The sequence below is a fragment of the Anser cygnoides genome, chromosome 5 (assembly GCF_040182565.1).
Source record: "Anser cygnoides isolate HZ-2024a breed goose chromosome 5, Taihu_goose_T2T_genome, whole genome shotgun sequence".
Classification (NCBI taxonomy): Eukaryota; Metazoa; Chordata; class Aves; order Anseriformes; family Anatidae; genus Anser; species Anser cygnoides.
This window is the reverse complement of record NC_089877.1, coordinates 48,973,923-49,000,271: the sequence shown is the minus strand read 5'-3', so window position 1 is coordinate 49,000,271 and position 26,349 is coordinate 48,973,923. Positions and strand designations below refer to the sequence as shown.

General features: G+C 37.2%; 1 protein-coding gene across 4 annotated transcripts in view; it reads right to left on the bottom strand.

The window, feature by feature from the left end:
• Nucleotides 1–4,552: 4,552 nt before the first annotated feature.
• Nucleotides 4,553–26,349, bottom strand: part of TDP1 (tyrosyl-DNA phosphodiesterase 1) — a 44,536-nt gene continuing 22,739 nt past the window's right edge. For all 4 annotated transcript variants that reach the window (XM_013182363.3, XM_013182346.3, XM_013182361.3 and 1 more), the window contains exons 13-16: nucleotides 24,981–25,088; nucleotides 23,010–23,112; nucleotides 11,837–11,951; nucleotides 4,553–5,058 (exon numbers count right to left, since the gene is read on the bottom strand). In XM_013182363.3, coding sequence (XP_013037817.3) covers nucleotides 4,985–5,058; nucleotides 11,837–11,951; nucleotides 23,010–23,112; nucleotides 24,981–25,088 — 400 coding nt within the window. In that variant the 3' untranslated portion in view covers nucleotides 4,553–4,984. The remainder of the gene's footprint in view (nucleotides 5,059–11,836; nucleotides 11,952–23,009; nucleotides 23,113–24,980; nucleotides 25,089–26,349) is intronic.

Genomic DNA, 26,349 nt, shown 5'->3' with positions numbered 1-26,349 from the left:
GAAATATGACTACTTTTTCATGCTATACATAAGAAAAAGCAGTACCTTTTTTAATCTGCATAGCAGTAGCAGAACCAATCAAGAAAGTGTTGGCTTACTTACCCCTTTCCTACCCATAGCCTAGCAAGAAAGGAAGAAAGTAGAATTCAGGGGAATTCTAAGTAAACAAAATAAAAAGACAGTCATATACAATATATTTATTTCCTCAAAAAGAGCAAAATGGGGGTCACACAAAGTGTCATGAGAAGGATGCATCTCTACAGGCACTTCCATGGAGGATTTTTCAGAAAGTGTGGACTATAATGTTATTTGTAGCAGTGTAATAGTTTGCATATACGTGTTAAATAGATTTTTAAAAAAGCACCAAAAAAAATAATCACTTCAGCTTTACCCTTTCCATTTCCAAAAGAACAGAAGAGAAGTCACAGGAGGAGAGATAACGAATGGAGTCAGCGCCAGAACTTCTATTTGTTTCAGTATAGTCGAGACTTCCACAAAGCAGGATGCTGTTTTAATAACTTATTTTAAAATACAGATGGTTAAAAATCAAATGCAAATAAAGGGTCCAGAGCTGTTACAGTAGTAGTTGAAAAAAAAAAAACAAAACAGGCAATTTAGAAGAAATTAAAGAGAATTAGTCGACACACAATTCCCAGAGACCATGTAAACTAAACCAAAACATTAAGTTCCCAGATTGGCACTGGAACTGTGCATGGTAGTGAATTGCACATTAAGGGAGAAACCTAGACACACGAATCAACTTGTATATAGTCAGAATGGAATTCGAAAACGAGTAAGTAGAGTCAATTTTGATAAATGAAGAAGCAGAAAAGGCAATATATTAAAAAAGGGAGAAAGGAAAAAAGAAAAAAGCCAAGGTATAAAGATTAAATTAAAATAGGAAATTATTTCTCTGATCTTACTGAGCTCATTTTGGCATCTTCAGCATCTTCAATAATTCTCACCATGTTTCTTGCTTTTGTCCTTCAGGATACCAGTTACAGTTGCTCAGATTAAAAAGAAATTCAAAAGTAAGAAAGGAAATGGTAGGGCTAACATCATTGTATGGCTAAAATTCTGACAACCTTGGTCATGGTGATTTATTCTAGAGCTGTGAGATCTCATCAGCTTCACCAATATGAATAGAAATATCTGTGGAATTAGGTGGTGTCTAGCATTATAAAGAACACGAAAATCCATTTGAGCTTTTTCAAACACGTGCATGGGGTAGGTAAGATACCAAAGTGAACATCCGCACACTACATGAGTTTACTGGTCTCCATATTCAGTTCTTGGCATTACATCTATATTTGCTTATTTACTTGGGATTTTATGTGCAGTTATTTGTTACTTTCTTCACATTTGTTTATATTTACATTACTCAGAGACAGGCTGGAATATTGAAATCATAGAAAGTCTTAACAGCAGAAAGTACAAGGAATTAACGTATTACTCATCACTGAAAAAGCACATTGACACATCTAAAAAGTCCACCAAAGGAGGCAGCTATAATATCATTGCACATTTGCACACCTAACATGGAACAAACCACATGGAACCTTTCACACCTTGTTACATTTATAGCACTGGATTTAATCTCAGTAGCAGTGAAAAAACTAGCTAGATCACTGTATTTGTCTTAAGCCAAAATTAGGTCATTGGTTTACTGTGCAACTCCAGTAAGAAACTAGAGTCTTATGTTGCTCCTGACAAATTTCATCTGTTCAAAAGTCACAAGCAACGAAGTTTCCTGTTTTGTCCCTGAAGGGAGTAAACTGGGACTATCACATTATGTTAGAGGATACAGCGACACAGGCCAATAGTGACACGCAACTATGAAACTAGATTTCCAGTTGTCCACCTTGATCTCTGGATGTTCGGCAGCTCTGCAGTTTGCTTCCCTTCCACAACATGACCTCTGTGATAGATGGCTTATAAAATCAGTACGGAACCTTGTACGGTTGGAGGGTTCGGTCAGTTGAGCTTTTAGAAAACAACCAATTGTATTAGCCATTAAAACAGTTTGATCAGACCCTAACCAATTTTATCCACTTACTTACAAGGGAAAATAAAAGCATTACGTTCTCCTTTACAGCCTTATTAGCAACACTGCAAAAATGTATGCATGTTATTTGCACCAGTATGTATCGATATGGATTAACAATGAATTCTTGCACTGTTGTAAGGAAAAGCACTTCATTTTGAGGGGGCACCAGGACAGATCCATTCTCAGCAGGAGCCGACTATAGTCTTACATGCTCAGGCAAATCTAGTTACATACATCAGACATTCTGTGGTATGTCATAACAGAAGGAAAACAGCGTCTGAAAACAGATATTTCATTTGTCTGTTTTCTCCTTTGCTTTCACTTTCCAAATATTAGGGCCCCTATCTTCTAAAGACAATTCTGAAATCCAGAAGTTTATCTAGAAGTTATCTAGAAAAAAGTATTACCTATGATTCAACTACTTACCAGAACTAAGTGACATAGGAATGAAAACAGGAAAATTGTGCAAGAAGACATGAAACAAACAATTAGGATGGTATAAAAAATGGAATTTTAAAGTATTCTGCCTACGAGGAATTAAGAAGCATTCAAATCTGTCCTGGCTCCTGAGAGCTTGTAAACAGTCTACAAAATAGTGATTAAACAGCATTTTCTGGCCAAAGGTGTTTTCAGGAGCTTTCTGTTCAGCTCTAGTATGTCATCAAGCCCAGCTGGATGCAGAAGCTCGTTACCATGCTGGTAGCTTTGGTCATCTTTGGACAGTTTCTTCAAAACAGGTTTTCCTTACTGTTACAGGACAGTGGAATTTAAAAAAGAACTATGTACTATGTACTACTATGTACTAAGAACTATGTACTATGTACTAGAACTATGTCTACCAAGCTCCAACTTTTACTTGAAACGTTAGCCTTAAACCACGTACTGTTAAGCAAGCCAAGTCAAAAGCCTTTTCTCTCTTTCACCTCCACCACCCATCAGTGCCTCAGTTCACACATTATGTCACAAAATTGCTTTGGGTCACAGTCATGTGGTGGAAAGATTTCATGTGTTTTCTAGCAGAACTGATCACTTGGTTTATTTGTTCACACTGATGAACCTTGGAATGATCTTCTGTCAGTGGATTAATGTGAGCCCTGGAGAGCTGAAGTTAAATCATGCCAAGTTACTGGAGACCACAATATTCCAGCTGGAATTTAACCAGGAACGCCTCAGCCTGTTAAACCACTCTATGCCAAAAACAGAAATAGCCATAGATGTAGCATTAGTAAATTGCAACATTATTCATTCACAATAGATGAACATCTATTAATTTTTAGCCTACCTTCTAGGAGTCTTAAAGTTGTCTTCATATAGGACTTCTCCACTCAGAGCTTCTTGAATTCTCACAGATGGAAATAATTAAGATGTAATCATACTCTTAAAAATTAATAGAAAGGCTACCAAGTTATCTCAGTTTTCAGAACAGTGCTCCGTTTACAAGTTACTTTCCCTGATCCTCCACGCATTTTCAAGCGCATCAGGGATAAAAATCAAACTGTTACTGCAAGTAGTATAAATAGTAAAGATTCTGCACATAGAATCAAGGAAAGATAGAAACCAGAAAGCCATCTTCCAATCTGTTCCACAGACATCCCTGAAGCACTGATTCATATGCAATGTACATTACGTGCAAAGGTCTCAACTGGAAAAAACAATGATCAATGGGCCTGTAAATTGCCAACAGTATAAAAGAAATGAGCAGCCTAAATACTTACGTTCCTGGTATATGCTGTGTAAAGTGAGTGTAAAATTCCTCTGTGCTATAGGCAAGGTTATCTATTTACCTTTTGCATAAGAGACTGTACAATGGTTTCCTGAACAAAAACTTCACAACAACCCTTTTGATTTGTAACCTTTTTGGTTTGTAAATCGTAACTGCAGGAGAGAAACTGAAGTTAACTAAAGAGGGTCCACCAACAGGAAAAGGCTAAGAAAGACAGCAAAGCAGCAGTGCTTTACAGTGTTTCTTTATGGATTGGTATGTGACACCATAGGAAGGAAAACAACTCCTTGCTAGTCAGATGCCATGACAACCTAAAGACATGCCTTTTTCACAGCAACTTCTGAATGAAACAAGGATATACATTAGGCAAACATTGGGAAGACGTGCTTCCCCAGTGTAGTCCAAGCCATCTTGGGGAACGACACTGCAAAATGAAAGCAGCAGTACTGGAACTGCTACCCAGTCTGATTATTTGGGATCCAGAGGGAAGTATGAGTGGAATACTGCACTACATAATAAGATTTTTGGATTACAGGACCTGTTTATACATCCTATAGTATATTTAGGACTACTTCTCAGCACCCCCACCCACCCAATTTAGTGTTTTTGACAGTACTTGAGTGTCTGCAAGTGGAGGTAAAAAGGGGGGCTTAGGAAATAACTTATGTGATGTACTGCCAGAAGCCAAAACAGCAAATAAAGCTTGCATTAGAAGTGAGTTACCAAAGGAAATGTTCAATCCAATTTAATATGTACACACTTAGAAGATGGAACCAAAGATATACAAACAAGATTAACTTTATTTTCATTTAAGTTTTACATACAATAGCTTTTATTAGAGCTACTGGGGCCAACTGACAGTCTCCCAGAACAATACAATTCAAATCCACTACAGCTAAAAACTGCAGAGAGGATCTCTGAGAACAGTCTTACACTTGTTTTAAATCTTGAAAAAAATCTTGAAAAACATACTGGAAACAGCAGTAATGAAAAAACATACAAAAAGGTATTTAAAAAATGCAGTGTTACGAGTTCATTTATAGTAATATAGTTACAGATTCTCTAAGACTCTGTCCAGTATCAACAGATATCTTTCAACTAGAACTTAGCCATTACAGCAGACATCGTAGCTTAAAAACACAAATAAGCAGTCTTGCATCTAGCATAGCAGGCTCAGTGTCAGTCAGTGAAACATCACAGAACACCGGTAACGTTCACGATGGAACCCACATGTTTCCATGTGTATCAGGGGCATCAGTGTAAGGAATATTCCAAATCCATGGTTGATCTGTAAACCAAAACAAAAATAATGCTGAGGAAAGTTCTGTTATTAAACATAAAAGTTTGATCTTCTTCCTCTTCCCCTGCCTTTGGAGGAGGAAGAAAGCTCAAAGCTTCCACTGGTTATCACACGATCCCATGCACAATGTTAGTACAAATCCTGATAAACAAAACACACTGAGGCCATGGTCAGCCATGAATCAGGGAAGACGGCAGGTCAGTCTGGCAACTATACTAAGTGTCCTGCAGGTTAAAACATCTTTCCCTTCAAGATCAGTAATATTTTCCTCACAGCCACTATGAATTTGTACCTGCAGGACTTTACTTGGTACACACCAAGCTAAGCTACAGTGCCTCCTACTTGGGCACAAAGAAATGGCTATTATGGTTAGTGTCTCAGTGCTGTATTGCTGCTCTTAACAGACTTTTGGCACCAGCTTCCTAACACTAGGACTTTAAGAGAAAATTTCCTGAAAAAGGAGGGGAGATAAACTGGGCACAGCTGGCAGTCAAGTTGTATCAAGACATCCACAAGCACGATCCAAAGCTTCTGCCTTTGCCCGTGCTAAAAGCTAGAGCTGTATCCCTTTGTGCAAGGTGAGGCTGGTACAAGGAACTTCTCTATGCATTGAAACAGAAGTGATGTGAGAATCACTTAGAAGCACTCTAAATCAAGTGCTATGCTTTCACAATAGGATCAGGCCAACCTGTACCGGTGAAAGACGTAACATAATCATGGAATCATTCAGGCTGAAAAAGACCTCCAAGATCATCTAGCCCAACCATTAACCTAGCACTGCCAAGTCTACCACTATATCATGTCCCTAAGCACCACATCTACACCTGTTCTGAATACCTTCAGGGATGGTGACTTAACTTCTTCCACTGGCAGCCTGTTCCAATGCCTCACAACCCTTCAAGTGAAGAAACTTCTCCTAATATCCAACCTAAACATTCCCGGCACAACTTGAGGCCATTTCCTCTTGTCCTATCACTTGTTGCTTGGCAGAAGACACTGACCACCCCCCCACCCCACTACAACCTCCTTTGAGGTAGTTATAGAGCATGATAAGGTCTCTGAGAACTACACAGTAGTTTTAGCCAGATTTCTGTACTATTTGTACATGATGGCATATCGGACAAACGTTGTGGGTCACCCTTGAGCATCCTTTTCTCCAGGCTAAATAACCCCAGTTCCTTCAGCCGTTCATAAGACTTGCTCTCTAGACCCTTCACCAGCTTCACTGCCCTTCCTTGGACACACTCCAGCACCTTAATGTCCTTCCTGTAGTGAGGGGCCCAGAACTGAACAGAGTACTCGAGGTGTGACCTCACCAGAGCTGAGTACAGGGGGCAATCATCTCCCTGCTCCTGCTGGCTACGCTATTCCTGATACAACCAGGATGCCATTGGCCTTCTTGTCCACCTGAGCACACTGCTGGCTCATATGCAGATGGCTATCGACCAACACACCCAGGCTTTTTTTGACAGGCAGCTTTCCAGCCACTCTTCCCCCAGCCTGTAGCACTGCATGGGGTTGTTGTGCCCCAAGTGCAGGACCCGGCTCTTGGCCTTGCTGAACCTCATACAGTGTGTCTCAGCCCATCGGTCCAGCCTATCCAGATCCCTCTGTAGAGCCTCCTACCCTTGAGCAGACCAACACAACTTGGCGTTATCTGCAAACTTACTGAGGGTGCACTCAATCCCCTCGTCCTGATCGTTGATAGAGATATTAAAGAGAACTGGGCCCAGTACTGAGCCCTGGGGGACTCCACTTGTGACCAGCCTCCAACTGGATCAACTCTTCCCAACTCTTTGGGTCCAGCCACAAATAGAAATAATAGGAATATTTCAAGTCAGATGGGACAAAGGAGCTTGATGAGAAGAAAATTTTATCCAGCAAAATAGCAGTACTCATCAAAAAGATTCAAGAGGGAAAAAAAGTCTGAATGTTATCAGCAAAGCAGAAAGAAATTTAATCTATAAATATGCCTAGCTGAGACAGGCTGCTGTTGGCTCATTTCCCAAATACTAGACTGAATCGTTATCTGTTTTACTTCCAAGGAACTATTAAATTATATTCCTTGCCTATATATATATATATAAATAAAATCTTAGTATCATCAACACATTCAGCTTTATCATAGCCTTTTCTGGGCTTTTTCAGGCTGTCACAGCAATGTGAACTCCTGTCATTGACTAACAGATCATTGTATATAGTTTATAAACTATATAGTTTATCGTTAAAGATACGAAGTAGTTCTATCATCTACCAGATGATTATTTTTCTTAATTCTGTTTTGCCCTGAAGATGCATCTGCTGCCTACAAATAGGCTTCTGTTGTTCAGCTGACAATTGGAGGTGAACAGCTGCCATTGTTCAAAACAGCAATTTGCAAAGAGTTAATAATGTACAAGTTACATGTAACAAATGTTATCTGCTAAAAACTAATAAGGTCCTTCAACACTTCAAAGAGTAAGATCATTCCTACTCTATTTTAAAACTGCCAGATGTTAAACGTGCATGTTATTCTCTGCAGCAATAGAAAAGATGCAAGCTATGTATATCATACATGGCAAAACTGATAGCTTCTCCCTGCAACTCCATTTCTTCTGGTTTGCGCTGGCAATTTAAAGCGTCTGGGGAGAAATAGTCTAAAGGAAAGATGCTCAAGTAAAGGCTCTATGTGCAACTAACTCTGATTTGTTAGGATGACATTGTTAAATTTCATCATACTTCAGCTAAAAACCTTGCAGTCTGCACAAGATGGATCAATCCCACGCAAGTGCAACAACTAGACTGGGCATCATACATCTACTCTGAAAAAGAATAAACAAACTAAAATGCTTATTTTAGACTCTTGGGTTGACCAACTACTGAAGCAAACTATTGACCGTCCAATGAATTTGCCATCTCATGATGCTCTCAATTAACGACCTGAAGCATATTCTAGAAGCGCTCTCTCAGCCAAACACAAGATTTGAGCTCAAAGAAATTGGCTAGCAGCATGTGATAAGACCAGAGAATCTAGTGGCGGCCCATCCTGGTCTTCAAGACTGTAACCCTACTATAAGGCAATACACCGAAGTGGTAAAATTAAATATTGACTAACTCAAATTTCCTCTACAAAGTGCTCATTTCTTTATGACCATTAAAAAGACCTTGACAAAAAACAGGCTTTGCCATGTTACCAAGTGTTATATGTGGACTCTGAATGGCCATCTGAGTAAGTTGGCCAGTCTGAAGAGAGCTGCAACCTCATACGGCAGGTTCACCAACCAACAATAATGCTTTTGGTTACACCCAGGAAGGAAATAGATGACAACACTACCTGAGATTGGTTCCAACTTCTCCCAAGAAGACTACTCTGATATACGAACTACAGTGATAATGTGCACTCACTACTTCACAAGTTGAAAAATTAAACTTCTAGATATACTCAGATTTATTTTATTTACCACTGCTGCTAATGTTTAATCTAGTAAGTGAAATACTGTCTATTGAATCTATTAGTAACACTAGAAACAGGACTAGCTTCTAGTTGTCATCTCCTCAGAAGGAACATTGTCTTAAGAGTTTGTACAATATTAAGCATGCTGAGAAGACTTGAAGTTCTCTAAAAATTTGAAAGGATGCTGCAAGTCAAGTTCTTGCAAATTCTAGGAAGTACACAGGTCCCATGTAGCTATGCAGTATTAATATGAAAAATGGAGGTTATTGAAGAATAGGAATGACTTCCCCACAAATCTTCTTTCTTAATTTCCTTCCCAGATATTTTAACTACTTGGTAGAGAAAATAGAGAATTCTAAGAATGAAGCAAGGTGGGAGAACAGCAGAGTCCAAATAAGGTGACATTCTCCCAGGACATCTGCATTTCTAACGATATAGCAGGTCCTTGTACAGGAGCTCAGAGTACTAATTACTTTAAGCTTACCTGGAGAAGACCCTGATCTCCTTGTTTAGGTACTGTCACTAGACAGGATAAGTGAAAGTTATCCCTACTCCTGAAATATTTTTTTTCTAGTCATAAATAACTAAAAGCACCAGACTGCAGGCAAATATGCTGCGAAATTTATTTTTACCCAACACTGAACACCAACTTGTCTGTAACAAAAAAAGATGGTGTTACTCATTTCCTGAAATCACTACAAATATCCACTAAATGTAATTCCACCATACTCCTAATTCCCACTTATTGAAAATAGGACAGAGTAACAAACACTGTATATCTGGTATTACAAGGAAAAGGACAATTCCCTCTTCCACAGCGTGGCAATGGAAAAAAGTCAAGAAGAAAAAAGGGCCTGCCACGAAGGAGAAACCTGTTCATGTGAGATATGACATGCATTTTTGTGCATTCTTAACAAAATGAAATCACAACTGTCAGAGGTTGCAAACTTTAGCTAGGAGAACTAATGAATGGTTAAGTGGACTGTTCATTTTTCCACAATGCTTTAACTTGCATTAAATCCAATTTCCATCTCATTTGCCTACCATTCTTCCACCTTCTCAGAGTATGAGGTTTGATACCTTTAGCCCACAGTTAACAAGGATAAATTTGATTTCTTCTGGGAAATAATGAAATATATTAATACATTTTCATAAATTATTCGAATGGCTCAGGAAAGAAGTGCTCAACAAAAAAGCAAAATAACCAAAAGAAATGTAATACTGGAACCCATCTTCTCACACACACACAATTTTCTGTGTACTGTTTGTCAGCTGAACAGCTTGCATGTTTCCTTGATTTAAATACATACACTGAAAAGAAAACTGAATGGGAAAGAACTTGTTTATCAGAAATCCCCCTATTTTGTAGGTTTTTCCCCCCAGAGGGTTTGAACAGTTCAAACATTAAATTCCTATCTTGTAACCCAGTCGCAACTTAAAGAATTCTCACACTGGAAGCCAAATCCCATCTGAAACCCCAATTAATATGTCATTCTGTCATAGTGGCTTGGCCAAAGAAGGATCTTTGCAAATAGATTTCCACAGACTAAGGAATTGCTTTTCTTTCACTGTTATATTATATAATGTAATTCTGTAACATTAAGCATGTCTGATCAAAGATTGGAATTTGTATGAGCACAGGAAAAGTGTATTTTTGTATACAGATCTACTCTGAGCTTTAGATTGCATATTAGATTGCATATGTATGGCCCTGCTCCTGACCATCTGTTCACTAGTCTACTTGCTTCTCTTCCTTCCTGCTGCTAATACAAGTTTTCTGATCATATGAAAGTGATCTATAATTCGCTTTCCCATGTTCAGAGAATCTGAGTTCATGGAAAAACCCCTGGAGCCTTTTCTCCTTCAATTATAGGGATCAGTCAAAACGGTTTCTTTAAGGAAAGGATAATTACTTGCGTTTCTGCTTCTCAAGACTTCATTAAAATAAATTTATACTACTGACTAGAGACCTTGGGAGTTGATAACTGTGTTGTTACAGACAGATTTTACAAGTCCATCCCATAACATGAATGTTCTTTAGATATCTGTTTCAATTCTTCTGCCTCTTGGTGGAAAAGAATGTTTAGGGAAAAGATGTGAGAAGGCATGGGCAGCTGACTGTGTCTACTGCCAAAGCCTAGAGAACTTAAGTTCTGACATCTATTCATTTCACAGGAGAAGGCTGAGACCCAAAAGCTGAACTAAAGAAAAACAAATTCTCCACAGAATTAAGTTTTCCATGCAAAAAGTGAAAAAGGGTTTTTAGAAAAAACTGTTTAGACAAAGTATACATGAAAATCACTGATGACTGTCTACAATGACAGTCAAATGCAGGAATTAAAAATATATATAGTATACAATTACATTTTTGTAGGAGCAAACTAATAAATATAACATTTGGGAATAGATTCTAATTTTAATCTTCGTTGTAAAGTTTTCAAGAATTTAAGTATGAAGTTTTATTTAAGTATGAAGATTAAGAAAAATCTTTCAAAATACATCAGTTTAAGCATTAGGTACCAACCAGATATCAGTGTTTCATGTCCTTAGCACTACATGAGAAATCACCCACAAGTGTACATGTTCACAGCACTTAATGGAACATCAGCAGATAATCTGACCACTTCCATTCTTAGAAAGAGTTGAAAGCTGGGTCACTAACAGTGATAATATGCAGTAAATTCTTCCCCTTTATTAGCAAGTAACTCAGGCACAACCCCATGTCGTCTCCCCCCAACAAAACATTGATAGTACTTAAATGTACAGTGTGTTTTATAATAGATAAAAAACAGTATTAAATAGATTATCATTTCTACATTGAGCCTTCCCCTCTCCCCTGGGAAAGCTAGACTACCACTTAAAACTTTTAGATTAATTCTTTTACTTAATAAAAGAATGCAGGAAGCTCTTAAAGCAGACAAACCATCTTTGCAAATTATAAAAATAACATGCATCATATTCCTGCAAGTCTTACAAGAGCAGATCTAACGTCCTACTGAAGGTAAAACAGAAAGAGACAAGACCACCCACTAAACTAGTTAATGCAGGTATGACTACCTCTACTAGCATGACAAAAGACAAGATTGATCCATCCAAAACCTAAATAATAATAAAGAAAATTTGGAACCAAAAGACTGTAAACTGCTTTCTAGCTGCTTGCTTTGAAGTTTTACCCAGAATGTGGGAGTGATAACATTTCAAATACAAAGTCAAACCACAATAATGTTGAAATAAAGCTCTGGAATATAACATAAGTTAAAATGACTTAAGAGTTACTCAGATTAGTGTGCCCCTATATAATACACCTACTTTTCTTCTGAAGTCACATCTTACCTTTGCTTCCATACCGTTCTGGTGGCAGGTCAAAAGGTACAGGAAAAGATGTTGCTGAATCATTACCTCCTGAAAGCATTTTCCCTCTCACACGGAAGTAACCTTTGTCCAAACCCTATATAAGAAGGGAAACATATGGAAAAAAGACATGCTTTTTTGGGGGGAAAAAGAATCTACTGTTAATTAGGTTTGTCTTTCTCAATAAAAAGACTTCAATGAACAAAAAGTTTTGCTTCCATTACTGAGATAAGATGCTTAGTAAAGCACTTTATCCTAAGAACTCAGTGGTGGATATACTCTACCTTCTCAGTCCCATATATATCTACCAATTTGTTTTTGGCTTGTGGTCTTGCCTGTATGAGCAGTTCCATCCCCCAAACTGGATAAAGTCTTTCCTAGCTCCACAGGGGCAACATATCCTAACACAAAATGTTGCTGCTTTCACAAACATGCTTATGGACATCGGAACTGAATTTTAATCAAGACTGTTACACATTTAGTCTTTAATATTTAACTAAAGTGAAGAGCTTTAAAAATTCTCTTTGCTGTTTAGTTTCATCACTAACCTATTGGTTAGATGCTCGATGTTAACCAAATTAAGATTCAAAATTTTGTTAACCAAATTAAGATTCAACTTGAGATAGAAAAGTCTTCAAACTTCATGCTTTTCAGTTAGGTTGCATAACACCATCCACAAGCAGCAAAAAACTTCGTGCAGATTTAAAACTGCTTGCACAAAGATTTCATACTACGCCCCTATTAGAGTTTGACAGCAGATTTCAAAGTGAGATTACAGGTTAAGAACCACAAAAGAACATGCTACAATGAAACATGGTACAAGGGCAGATGGATTTAAAGCAATTCAAGTAACTTTGGCACATGGTATCTCTTAGCCACTTTTTGATAGGAATAGGAGCCCATTCATCAGTTGTAATGAATTAAAAGCAATCTCTAATATTGAGATTCTATTAGTATATTGCCAATCAAGTACAATTCAATTAGAATAGACCAGAAGTTTAAAGGCTATAAAGCTTTTTTAAGAAGTATTTCAAATGCATTCCTAAACAAGTGTATTTTTCCCTCTACGAAAGTCTGAGTATCAACTTATACTCTTGAGCCACAGGATCCATTAGTTCAAGTTTTACTAGACTAAGGTTGTTAAAGTACAAGCAAGATTCTTAATTACCACTATGTAATTCTATTTTATTCAAGTATAAATGATGACTGAATTTATAGCCCCACCTATATATTGTACAAAATAAAAGTTTTATTTTAGCTAAAGTTAGCATTGTAAATAAGTCAGAGGAAACAACATTCACATGACCCCACCGAAAGCAAGGGAAACAAAGCAGCCTTTCACCTTTCCTTTGATACTCTAGAAGCATAGCAGCATACAAAAGGGAGAGCTTCCAAAGACAATGTCAAGCCACACTACAGCAGTTTTTGTAATTCAAAGAAATTCCCTTAGAATATAGATGCTTATTTTGCCTTATGACCTAAAGCAACAGGAAATCACTAGTTATAAAGAAACACTATGCATTACTTCAAGGACTAGGTAAAAAAACCATTTCATTTTCAATGAAAGAACAGAAAAAAAAGAAAGGACCATTCTAAAGGACTGTGCGAACCAAAATCTGTTTTAACTTCCCTTTCTTATGCCTTTCAAGTCAGTGAAATTTTGATAAAATCTTCTTATTTAAAACCAGGCTCTTGTAGAGATTAGCTTTTACATAAAAGTAGTATGTTCAAAATATACCAATACAGAGATGCGTAAAATTATTTTTAAAAGCTCACAAATCATAAGGGATTGACTGAATAGTAAAAAAAATTCAAAACTTAAAAAATGCAACAATCAAGTTGTACAGCTTTACCTTCAATGTTCCAGTCACTCAGGGACTGATAGAAATTTCATATAAAATATAGAAATCTCATATAAAGTGCAAATAACCATGTTTACCATCTTCTGTAGTAGAAAATATGAAATACACAAAGGATGCTATAGGTCATAAAGTGCAAGAATTGTATAAGTGAGGTGGTAGGGGAACAGCATTTTTGTACAACCCACAGTAGCTAGGCTTCATTTGGTGGAGGAGGTTGGTGGTGGGCAGCCTTGTAAACTATTCATAAGTTGACATTTTAATTGCAAACTAAAATGGGGAAAACAAGTCATAGAAACCAGTTATCTGTAAGCTCTCTCATTTTCCATGTACAGCTAATAGAGAAATATGGAATAGTAGACAACACCTCTTTGGGGTTTCATGAGTTGGTCCTTTTTCTACAATGAACTTTATACATGTCTGACCAAGAGCACTGAAGCTAGACAAGCATTGCCAGGTACCATGAGTTTGAAATTTTTATAATCATTGCCATGAAAGCAGAGTGAACAGCTACTTGGACTCCACAGACACACTTGGTAATCTCAGCCACTTCAAGTATCAAGAGCAATGCCACATCTATTCCACTCTGAAGTTCACTGTATTGGGTGTTTTTCACACAACATGAAAGAAAATACGCCACAGAACATATAGCAAATTTGCAGTACATTTGTAATCTCACTTCCTTTTGTTATCCAGATTTCTTTTGTTGCCTCCCTCGCTCCCAACACATTGTTTTTGTTTCTGCTACATTTCTTCTACCCTCTTTGTTCTGTTATTACTTAAGTGTTTCTTTTCAAGCTTTTTGCTTTATTCTTGTTCTACACCTTCACTTTCCTCTTCCTTGCTCTTCCTCAGTCACCAGCTATATTTTCTCCACTTCCGAGTGTCTTATTTTTCTGATACCATCCTGCACCCCCATTAGACTCCACCATAAAACCATTCTATCAGAACTTAACCCATGTGTCTTCTGAATGGAAGATCTCTCTCTAAGATATCTAAAAGTTTTCCTCAAAAACATCCTGGAGTAAAAGTCTAGGTTACAGAATACATTCCTCAACAAGGCACTCTGAGAAGATTCACATGCTTTCAAAAAACAACAATCATACGTCTATCTTCACACAGAAGATCACACAGAAATTAAAACTATTCACACATTGTCTCTTTTGAGCATTTCCTGGATGTTGACAGCTCTCATTGCTGCTTCCAAAAACCAACCAGCAGGATCTTGCCTAAAAAAATAGGCTGCCTTGCTTCTACGTTTTTCCCCTCAGACATACTCTATTCTTCCAGAATGTTTCCTCCACAGCTATATTTTGTTCTCTGACACTGCTGCTCAAAGCAATAAGTTTTGAAATGTTAAGAGATGCATTTCTCAGTTGAGAAAGCATGAGTTTTTTGTAGTTACAGAACTTCAGATACTGCTGTGGGTTTTCCTAGTACCTTAACATCATACGTTGATGAAGTAGGCACTGGGAAGAAGAATGGGAAAATGGAGAATGAAGTACCAAGTTTTAATATCCTAAATTCCACATACAACGTAGGTAAAACAAGATTTTATATTTAATTCTATATTGAACATATTTAATTAATCTTAATTGTATTAAGAATTTTATTTCATTCTATATGGAACAATACTTCACTTGAAAACAGAAACTGAAGGGGGAAATGGTACTACTATGTTACTTTGCAAATTAAACTTGGTCTAAATCAAGCAATGACTGAGGTTGCTTTAGTTCAGCCTGAATTTAGCAAAAGCATTTCAGTTCTGCTCACACACAAACATGATTGACCACTGTCTAATCCAGATTGAGCTCATAATTCTCTCTGCAGAGAACTATGAAACAGTATTTTATTATTTACCAGTCAGTCAATATTTGCCATCAATATGGCATTTCAGAATCTGAAGTATTATTGTTAGATGTCTGTACTGATCTTTTATCTATAATTGTAGCATCTGATACCAGTAGGTAGCAGTAACAGGTAACCTCTCAGTTTAATCGCAACTACGGTATTTCTTTGAGGTTTTATTTCCAGAAGTTCCCTGGCTAGCACCACATTCTTTAACAGTCATTTTAAAATATTTAAGTATTCCACAAACATTTTTAGGCTAGTTAAGCTCAGTTTGTCGTACAACCTTATCAGACACAGAAGCTACAACTGTGGAAGATTCTGCTTTTCCAATCCTTAGAGGATTTTAACATGCTTCTCAGAACAACTCCATACCATTAGGTGAAGGGGTTCTTTCAACATTTTGTGTGTTAAAGATCTGAGTTATTCCAACCTTTGTAAAAGAACTTCAAGCAGCTGAAAAAGCAACCTTGAACACGAATGACAATGAAGATATGAGGCAAGAAACAGAGATAAGGGAAATGCAGAAGAAATGCAGTTCCAATAGAAGACACGACCTGTGACTCTATAAACACTACTTTTTAATCAATAGAAAGTTATGATCTAATGACTACTTCAGCTGATTTTTCACTAAACACTAAAATTGTAAATGATGACAGCTGTAGCTATGTTGAGAACAACCATTCAACATATTTCTGTAAATCTGGATTAGCACACCAGGCCAATACCCAACCTCAAAGCATAAGTGCTGGAAAGCATTTGGAAGAAGACAAAAGAACACAAATGCTGGCAGTCAAAAAGATGGCAAGGAAGAAACAATCTACTTCCAAGCTTGTATTCAGCAGAAAACAGAAGGTAGAGATTGGACAGCTAGCAACGATTTTAAGGTTAAGAACATTAAGCGTGTGGTATGCAAGCTTCTATCAAAATCGGTGTCACTAACTATAATCAAACTGCGTGAAACAGCCTGAAGAAACAGAATTATCAGGAACTGGCAGTATTAAATTGGCATTCCAATAGCTAGAGTGTATTGAGTCTCTTGATGTAGGAATGCTCTAGTTGTTTCAAAGCACTTAGTCCCATTTGTATTCTACATATTTTTAATGATAAACTTTAAAAAGTTTCTAGAAATGTGTTAGTCTATTTCTATCTCTCCATTATCTTCACCTAAATCAGACTATTCTAACACATAGTATGTTACAACCATACTGAACCGACAGAAGTCTTCACAACAAAGTTATCTAAGAAACTCTATAGTGCAGAGTTAACTGCAGAGCATGTACATACAATAGATTAACAAATTAAGCATAGCAACTTGAATATCAGATGATTTCATGTGCATAAAGACGAGTATAGATAGATATTTGATTCCACAGCTACCTCCTCGTTATCAAGGTGTCTCCACTGGTGTTTCCCAGTAAGGAAAGGAAAAGACAACTGCAATGAAGTTATATTCTGAGGTCTGAAACTCAAACATGAAACTATCTCACGAATGCTGACAGATTTTAGTAAAGCCACCTGCAAAAAGCAAACATGCTCCTGTACAATTTAAGAAAAAAGCTGAGAGGTCTGTAGAGGAAGCATTGTATTTGCTTGCATGAAGCATCTTTATATTGCATATATTTTAACCACACTACTCAACATAAAATCAAACCAGAATTTGTAATGAAGTATGATATATTAGAAATACGTTTCTCATGTATACACATTTCTGTCAATTTTGGATGAACAGCTCTCTCATTTGCTTGAACAACAATCAAAGGCTAACTTATTACATAGCAATCTGTATAAAGCACAACAAGCTAAGCAGTTTCAATGAGCGAGAAGAACTTTGACATCATCATTGTACCAGATTTTTGACATCATCGTTGTACCACAGATTTTTATCTGCATCTCACGTGCATCTTTGGTCCCTCCATTCACTACCCACTCAAATGGTGTAGAAAAATTACAGAAACACAGTAAGAATGATCAAAGCTCCACTTAAGAAAGCAGTTGAGCAGGTTTAGGACTCTTCATCCTAGAAGGATATAAAGGCCTACAGAAGGAGTGGCAAGGAAAAAGTGAATAGGGATCACATATTTATTGCCTCTTCCAGTATAAGATGGGAAAGCCATCAGTTGAAAACAGTTTCAAGACACTGTGCTTCCTGTGACAGTGTTAAACTCAGCTACAGCATGCTGTGAACACCAGGAGCTTACAGGCATTTAACAGAAGATGTTATATTGCCTCTAACTCAAGAAATTTTCAGAAAAGCTACTACATACATACCCATTATATGTTTCCATAAACATCTGCTTTTGGCCACTGAGTTTTGAGATGTACTAGTCTTACTCTTTTATTGAATATAGTTACAAAACTTCCATAAACCTCCCACAAACTTTGTCTATTGGCCCCATTCTTTGTCATCATTCTCATCTCTAAAGGTTAACGATACCATTGAAGTCATTGAAGTAAGTGATTTTTGACAGATGTGGATCACAAGGGTCAGATTCTCTTAGAGAATCCAGCATTACTTGACTGAAATAACTTACTTCAAGGCTGTTTTTCAAGTTACAGATACTACATTAGCTCTAACTTAGAGATATTTGGAAACATCTTGAAATGCTGACTCCTGAAGATGCATGAAAGGAAAACAGTAGCCAAAAGCATCACTATCTACTGAAATATTACAAATGCACTTACTGAATGGCATGTCACCATAGCAGCAGCAACTTGTACAGGTATGCCTGAGGAAGCCTTAAACTAGCGTGTACACTGCTAGCACAGTAATCTTAATACTTACCGTGGCTCTGCATTAACTCCAGTTCTTGGACAGTTCCAGTGTTTTACAGAACTCCGCTGCTATAACTGTCAGCTGGGAATTCTCAAGAAACATCTTGTATGCATTAAACTATGCTTGGTTTTCAGATATGAGATTGTGTTATGCACGCATCGTAAGGATAAATTCACACTGCAATAATAAAAAACCATCAGCCAAGGATTCAAATCCTTGATGCCTACAGTTAGATTTGTTTCCAGCAGTACTCATTCACTTGTTGGTAGTGACTCATCCTCCCAGTATCTGTTTTAGCACTCTTGGAAAGCTAGCAGGTTCCTAAACAACCCCCCTTCATTCCCACCCACTCCTACCTCTCCCCAAAGGCAGCTTGTTTATACTTCCATGTACGGTATACAAGTCATGTATAGTATACAAGTGAAAGTTCAGTTTTAAATATACTGGCCCCTAAATTTCACAATTTGACACTGTCTATACTAAATTTGACATTTATTTTCCACTTTAAAAAGAAATCACAACAAAACACAGAAGCTGCATTTTTCATGACAATTTCTCTTAAGGGCAGAGAAGGTGGATGCTCCCAAGATGAAAACTAGAACTTCATTATGGAAGTAAGGTTGACAAAGTTCCAAGGGTGTTAGATAAAGCAGCAGCATAACTACTACAGCCTTAAAGCAACAATCAGATACTAGGAGCAGTGGAGTGGATTTTTAATGGACAAATCCCACTTATCTGATCAATCTGATAGAACCTTACAGGCATACTATGAGACTCTAGTTATTGCTCCAGTACAGTTATTAATTCTCCCTCCCTTTTGCTACTACAAACATCACAAGACAAACATTTTGCAACCCCTTATTTATTGGTCCAACCTGAAATTTCAGCAGTGACTCTCCCATACCGCAGGAAGTCTTCACGCTGCTTGCTGCTTCAACTAATAGCAAAAAAAAAATCAGAGCAATATAACAGTAGGAAAACATGATCTTTTGAACATAGTGGTGATTGGAACTGGGGGAACAGGAACACCACATTGCCTTTTCCAAAAAGCTGATCGAAAAACAGAATACACGTTATCTTAAATCAAGGACTTTTACACACAGAATCAGAGAATGGTTTGGAAGGGACCTTAAAGATCATCTAATTCCAAATCCCTGCGATAGGCAGTGATAACTACCACTAGGACCAGGCTGCCCAAAGCCCCATACAGCCCAGCCTTGAACACCTCCAGGGATGAGACATCCACAGCTTCTCTGGGCAACCTGTGCCAGTGCCTCACCACCCTCTCAGTGAAAAGCTTCCTCCTAACATCTAATCTAAACCTGCCCTCTTTTAGTTTAAAGCCATTACTCCTTGTCCTATCACTGCACTCCCTTACAGAGTCCCTCTCTAGCTTTCCCATAGACCCCCTTTAGGTACTGAAAGGCTGCTCTAAGGTCTTCCCAGAGCCTTCAGTTTTCCAGGCTCAACAACCCCAACTCTCAGCCTGTCTTCACAGGAGAGGTGCTCCAGCCCCTTGATCATCTCTGTGGCCCTCCTCTGGGCTCATCCTAGTAGGTCCATGTCCTTCTGGTGCTGGGGGCCCAAGAGCTGAGCGCAGGGCTCCAGGTGGGGTCTCACAAGAGCAGAGGTGGACAGTCACTTCCCTCACCCTGCTGGCCACACTCCTTTGGATGCAGCCCAGGATACAGTTGGCTTTATGGGATGCAAACACACATTGCCGGCTCATGTTGAGCTTCTCAAACACCACCAGGTCCTCCTCCTCAGGGCCGCTTTCAATCCAGTCTCAGCCCAGTCTGTATCTGGGCTTGAAGATTCTACAGTGTTCTCCTGGGTTCATTTTATAAACAAGTTTAGAGTGTACATGGACAAAGAATATGACCAAAACTAATGGAAAGCCTTCACAGAAAATTCAAAGCAAAATTCCACAACTGAACAGAATTCTCTCCTGTTCCTAAACAGAGAGGGAAGTGGTTTGGCAAAAAACAGAGAGAAAGCAGTCCCAATGTCTTCTCTCTCCTCCCATCCCAATGACCACAAAACTTGGGCTTCGTTATGAATTGCTTATCCATGAATATTTATTGAAACAGTTCTTCCTCTAGTTGTCATTACTAGTAGAGTGCTCACATGGGATTTATAGTGAAATAACTGAGTTTTCTGTGTAAACAGGCCCATAGGCTTCTGCTAAAGGCTGGAGCAGATCTTAATGAATATTCAGTGTATTTTAATCATCAGTAAACTTCACTTTGACAAACTTAAATCCAATATCTTTTTGATGCAACGTAAGAATAAAAATACACTTCTATTTTTAGTAAGTTTCAGTCTCTTAACAAATGGCTAAATAACGTTTGTTCCAACTGCTAAGACTGGCCTGCAAGCAGAAACAAAAGCTTTAATAATTTTGGTTTAAATAATGACTTTTTCATCCTTCTTGGTGTTTAATAGTAGAAAGGTCAAACTAACTCGCAAAGAAAGTAAATTGTTAACTTCAGATTGCTGAAATATTGTAATATTTGAGTGCTTCAAAATATTTATCTGATTATTAAATGACCCTGAACATACATTTCTTTTCAACAAAAAGAACTTGATTTTTGAATGAAACTGAGTTATAGAAAAAACTCACGAAAAGAAGATCGTAGGCATTAAAACTACTATGATTTTAGGAGTAGGGAAGAAAATTCAAGATCTTTCTCCATAAATTTTAGCCCTCTGAAAGATATTCTGGTGATCCTCCCTGTCCTGATCCATGTGCAAGAAATTCCATATACAACTGAAGGTTCGGGATGGCACACAAGCCAAATATTCTCAGATTTGTTTTTTAAAGCCTACAGGTACAGTCATTCTTGGCAAAAAGACTTATGTTAACTCAATTATTACTGACTTTCTACCCATTTGAAGTATGTTTTCAAAAAGCTAACAATGCATGGAAAACATGAGTCAGAACAGGAATGTTAATTTTAAATTAAAAATGACTGCTCGATCTGCTGATCAGTTATCATCATTAAATTAAAAAATCCACAGAAGTACAATCATTCCACTGCCACAAGCAAGTTGTTTGCTCAGCAGCATCTGGAGATAACCGCAGCCAACTTCTTAGAAGATTATTTTATCCCTTGATGTCAGTTGCTTTTGTGCAGTAAGTCTCTGCACAATTTTTTTGCACAACTTTTCATTATTATGTTACCAATGCTTCCTGCTATAGGAAGTCATAGGATTTTCTTGTTTCAGTCTCTAATCAATCCACTTTATCTAAAAGTTGTATTCCACAGAAACCAAGCTTGAGAATGTAAGATTCAGTATCAGAGACAAAGACCACACTACTACATACATGCCTTAAGTGTCAAGGGAACTACAGTCAGAAGCTACCAAATGACAATGGCATGACAAATTTAGGAGACAGTAATTATATAGTTATGGTAAGTAAATATTTTTATGAAGTTACAATATTAGCAGATACTCATTTGGGAGTACATTACTGATCAACAGAAGCGATCAAACACTATTTGCCTGTGAACATTTAAGAAATATGTATTCTTCAGAAAAACGTTTCTAAGGATTTTTGGCATACAAACTCTTTCAGAGAAACTTGCAATTCCTTCTCTGGAAAAGTACAAGTTTTACAGAGGAAGTTTGAATGGTTTCTGATCATAGATTAACTGCTGTTAATAACATTTTGGTACCAGTAGGTTCACAACAAAGAAGCAATAAGCAACAGGAACAAACTCCTATCTCCCTACTATGAGGCACCACATTTAAGAAAAAAAATCATCCATTTTTTGGTTAAGTACAATGCACAATTAAAGTCACAGAACTCAGTACCACAGGATTCTGTGGGGGGAATAAAACCCAACAAAATTAGCTCAGTAACGAACCTGATGTGTTAATAGATAATCCAAGTTGTGGTCACTAACTTAGTCTGGACAATTTCTGGCCTTGAAAGTCTTAAAATAAATCATAGGGAACACACACTAAAGAGATAACAGATACTGTTTATTGTGCTAATCCCCCATAGCATGTTAATGCTATCAGACTGGATACAAGCTGGATAGATCTTGGGTCTCACTAAAACATTTTCACATCTCCCAGTCCTCTGGTCCACATGCTAAAATAGTGTGTATTTTGGGCAAAGCTTGTTTTCTATATACTGAGACTGCTGTCACAGGTTTGGAGGGTAAAATCCTTCAGCGTTTAGACTCTTATAAGGATGTTCTAAAATCTACATAGGAATCTAAGATAACACATCTGAGAATTTTTTCTTCAAAGCAGAAAGTATGAGAAGAAACAGTCATGTGCCTTCACAAGTATGTCAGAAAGCATGAACAATCGGTTTAAAATTAGGATTTGTTTTTGAAGTTACAATCCATATACATCACTTCAGTGTGAATATGCACTCAGGAGAGCTTTAAGTATGAAAGGGATTTGATCATCTTCACCAGCAACATTAATTAGCATTTTAAAGTATTATTGCCTTTTAACAACATGACAAAAGTCACATCAATACTAAATCCATACTTGCTGTGCAGGAAAACAGCTTATTACCATTTGAAAGAATAACTTGTACAAACTCCATTTGCTACAGGCTTTCTAACTTGGAAACACAGGAACTAGTAACTAGATTATTCAGTCACATTCTCAGCACATCCCAGTATTTGTACTTGAACTATGAACTTACAAATGCTGAAGGCAAGAAAAGGACTCCAAGTTCATATGAGCGGATCATCAGTTGGGTGCCATTTTTCTCCAAAGCTCCCCATGCTGCTTTAGATAGATTGGCACTGAAAAGAGAAAGCATTTCAGCAAGGAACAATCTTCAGAGCAAAAAATGCTGAAGCTGTAGCAATGCACTACAGCTGTAGCAACACACTTGTAGCAGGAGGACTTCACTTCAGTCACACCAATCTTCACTAAAAAGTGATTTGGGTGTTATTCTTTACCGTTATTTTTATAGCACAGTGGGAACAGCAGGGGCAATAATCAAAAGAGAACTGATGGAATGCATGCAGATAATTATACAAGCCTGCTTATATCATGCAGATCTATAAAGAGATTCAGCCTTTGGAATCTTCTCCGCACATTTCAGAAAGGAACTGAAAATTGGTAAATAGCTTCAACTTAACAACATTAGAAGATTAAAGGCTAACTAAATTATGACTAGTTATAAGATACTTAGCATAGAACATTTTTTCAAGTGTTAAAACATAGAACAAAATGTTAGGAGCAAAAGGTACTTTGACACATTCATAAACACAAGTATTATCAAAGAAGAATATCTTTGTTTTAACGTGCTATTCAGCAGCAGCTCATTGTTAATCCTGCATCAGTATCAGCTATGAAGTAGATCAAGTGAGAGTCAAAAACTACAGAACTGTTCTTGTAACCTACTTTTACAGAATAATACAAAGCCTAAACATTATGTTTCAACCAACAAATATACTGGATGTTTTTTGATAGTTAGCATATGGTGGAAGGGAAAAGACATGAAGAGGAAAAGTCAAAATAGCCATGAATTTCTATATTAGGTAGACTAGCATCACATTTGAATGACACATCTATATCCTTTAACTACCACCGTAATCACTGATACTACTACTACCTACAATAGTAGCAGTGACCAATGAAATTTAAGAAGCAAATTTAAGAAGCCAGAACAAAAAAAAAAATCAAAGTAACTGAACATTTTAAGAGGAATAATACAAACATCATAAGCTTTAGTATATATAGTTACACAAAAATCACTTTTTTCCAGAAATGAAACAAATCTACTTTTTCATTCACAGTAACACATCTTCTCCTCGTGTTAAGGAATCCAAAGAAGGAGCAAAAAATTCCTTAAAAAGATGCAATAAGAATATGGTCTGTACTTGATGTTAAACAGCTGAGCAACTCAATCTGACAAGAGGCCAGATTCTAAATATTAGATGTCTATGTTTTGTGACAATAAGCCAGCACAAGGATAAACTTAACCTTAACCCATTCTATTTTGTAGCAGTCAATGGACAAGCCAGCACATCCAGCATGTCCATATACAGCATGTTTTAGAGAAACTCGACCTAAGGTTTAGAAAGTATTTATTACTTCAGTTGATGCTGGACCCTGAAACTGGAAGTTACAGCGCAGAGAAGAATTTGGGTTGTATCATGTCACCATTAAGGAATTAATTTTAAGAGTTTCTTACATGTCTTCTAAATATGTAAGATTTAGCATTTCCTGAAAGCGCATGCCAAGAACAAAGTTAAAGCAATTCTAACATTTAAGTTCTCACAACACACAACTGATTCTTTATGCTACTTAGAAAAGCTAGACTACCTTGTTTCTTACAAGCATTTTCCTAACAATGGAAAGTTTATATTCCTAATTTGTGTGTATATATATGGATGCAGATATACAAGTGTACATACACACTTAACTATTTTAAGGTCAGTTCCATTTCCCCTAAAGACTTTCATTTAAATCACCTGTAAAAAGAATGAGACTTTCTAAAAAGAAAGTCCCTAAAAGTATAACGAAGAAACATTATATATGGACAAAAATTCTTAATACTAATTATAGAAGTATGGGGATTATGGTAGTAACTCACCTGTACCTGCAATTTATGAGAATTCATTTTTTTTGTTATTTATTCATTTATTATTTAGTTATTTACCTTGTAACTAAAAACCATGCAATCTTTTTGAAGTCAGGAGAGGGTCTCATATACGTCTTAATGTGAGGCATAGCATGACTTCGACCTGAGACTTCTGCCGACCATTTGCTAGAGAAACAGAAGAAAATGAATGTTTTTCAGATATTTTTATTTTGATTAAAAAACAAAACCCACACATACTCACCATGCTACAATGCCATGTTTTTGGTACTGTCTTTATCACATCTAATACTTGTACACCTTACAGAAAAGTTAAAAATACTTCATTAAACTTAATTTTTAATCTTGAAATCCACAGCCTTAATGCAAGCCAGATAGGCAGGATAATTCTTCTCACTACAAACAACCCAGACAGACATTCTCCTCAGCGTATTAGAATCCCCTAAAGAGTTTTCCATTCTTCCACTCCAGACAGCATTCAAGAAACCAAATCCAAACTTCCAGCCAATTTTTCTTCTTTGAAGACAATCAATGGTTATGCCTTTAAACAAATGAGCTTTGTCTTGGCACCAAATTAAGCCTTGCAAAATTCCCCAAAGTTATTACAATATATTAAACACAAAGTGGGAGCAGAGCAATGACACTATCCTTCCTCTTCCCTTCCCTATGCCCCTAAGCCACTGAGAAACTTGAGGACTTAAGGCAGTAGAGGTCATGTATATACACACACACACACACAATAACTAGTTTAAAACAATAAACCATTGCTGGGGTAATTCAACATCAATTGTTGATTGTCAGAACTCAAGTGCAAGTAATCAGTAAAAGGTATGTACAGAACTACAGGTGTGTAACCATGGTGTCTACAAGCGTTTTCCACTCATAACTGTTGGCCCTCACTCAAAATCAGGAAGTAAGGGGGCTTCCAAATACACCCACATTAAACCAGAGACCTGTCTTCCCTAGGTTTGGAATGTAATACTAATATGCTCTGGTTTTGGTTGTCACAATCTTCTTTCCCTAATTTGGCATTCTTTTCTAAAAGGTTGATCAAAAAGAATTTATCAGCTCTGAAAAACCTCAAGTGAGCTTTGTTCATTTAAAAGCCTAAGAAAATTCAGGAACTGGGAGGCCTGGAATTATTGATTTACTCAAGCTGACTTTCAGGACGTAATTTCCACATGAGTAAGTCAAGAGGCTTTGCAGTTCAGCAGTTCAGATTTGGTTACTTTAACATGCCTATCCTCAGATGAAAACCTACCGTTTCTCAGAACTGGTACAGTATTCTGAAAGGGCAAGAGTTGAAACACTGCTCAAAACATGAATGCAAACTAGACATCTTTCTATTTTAATACATACCACATTGAAGTTGTTTTTCAAAGAGTAGGCTAAGATACATAAAACAAAAATAGCTAACTAGTGTTCCCCT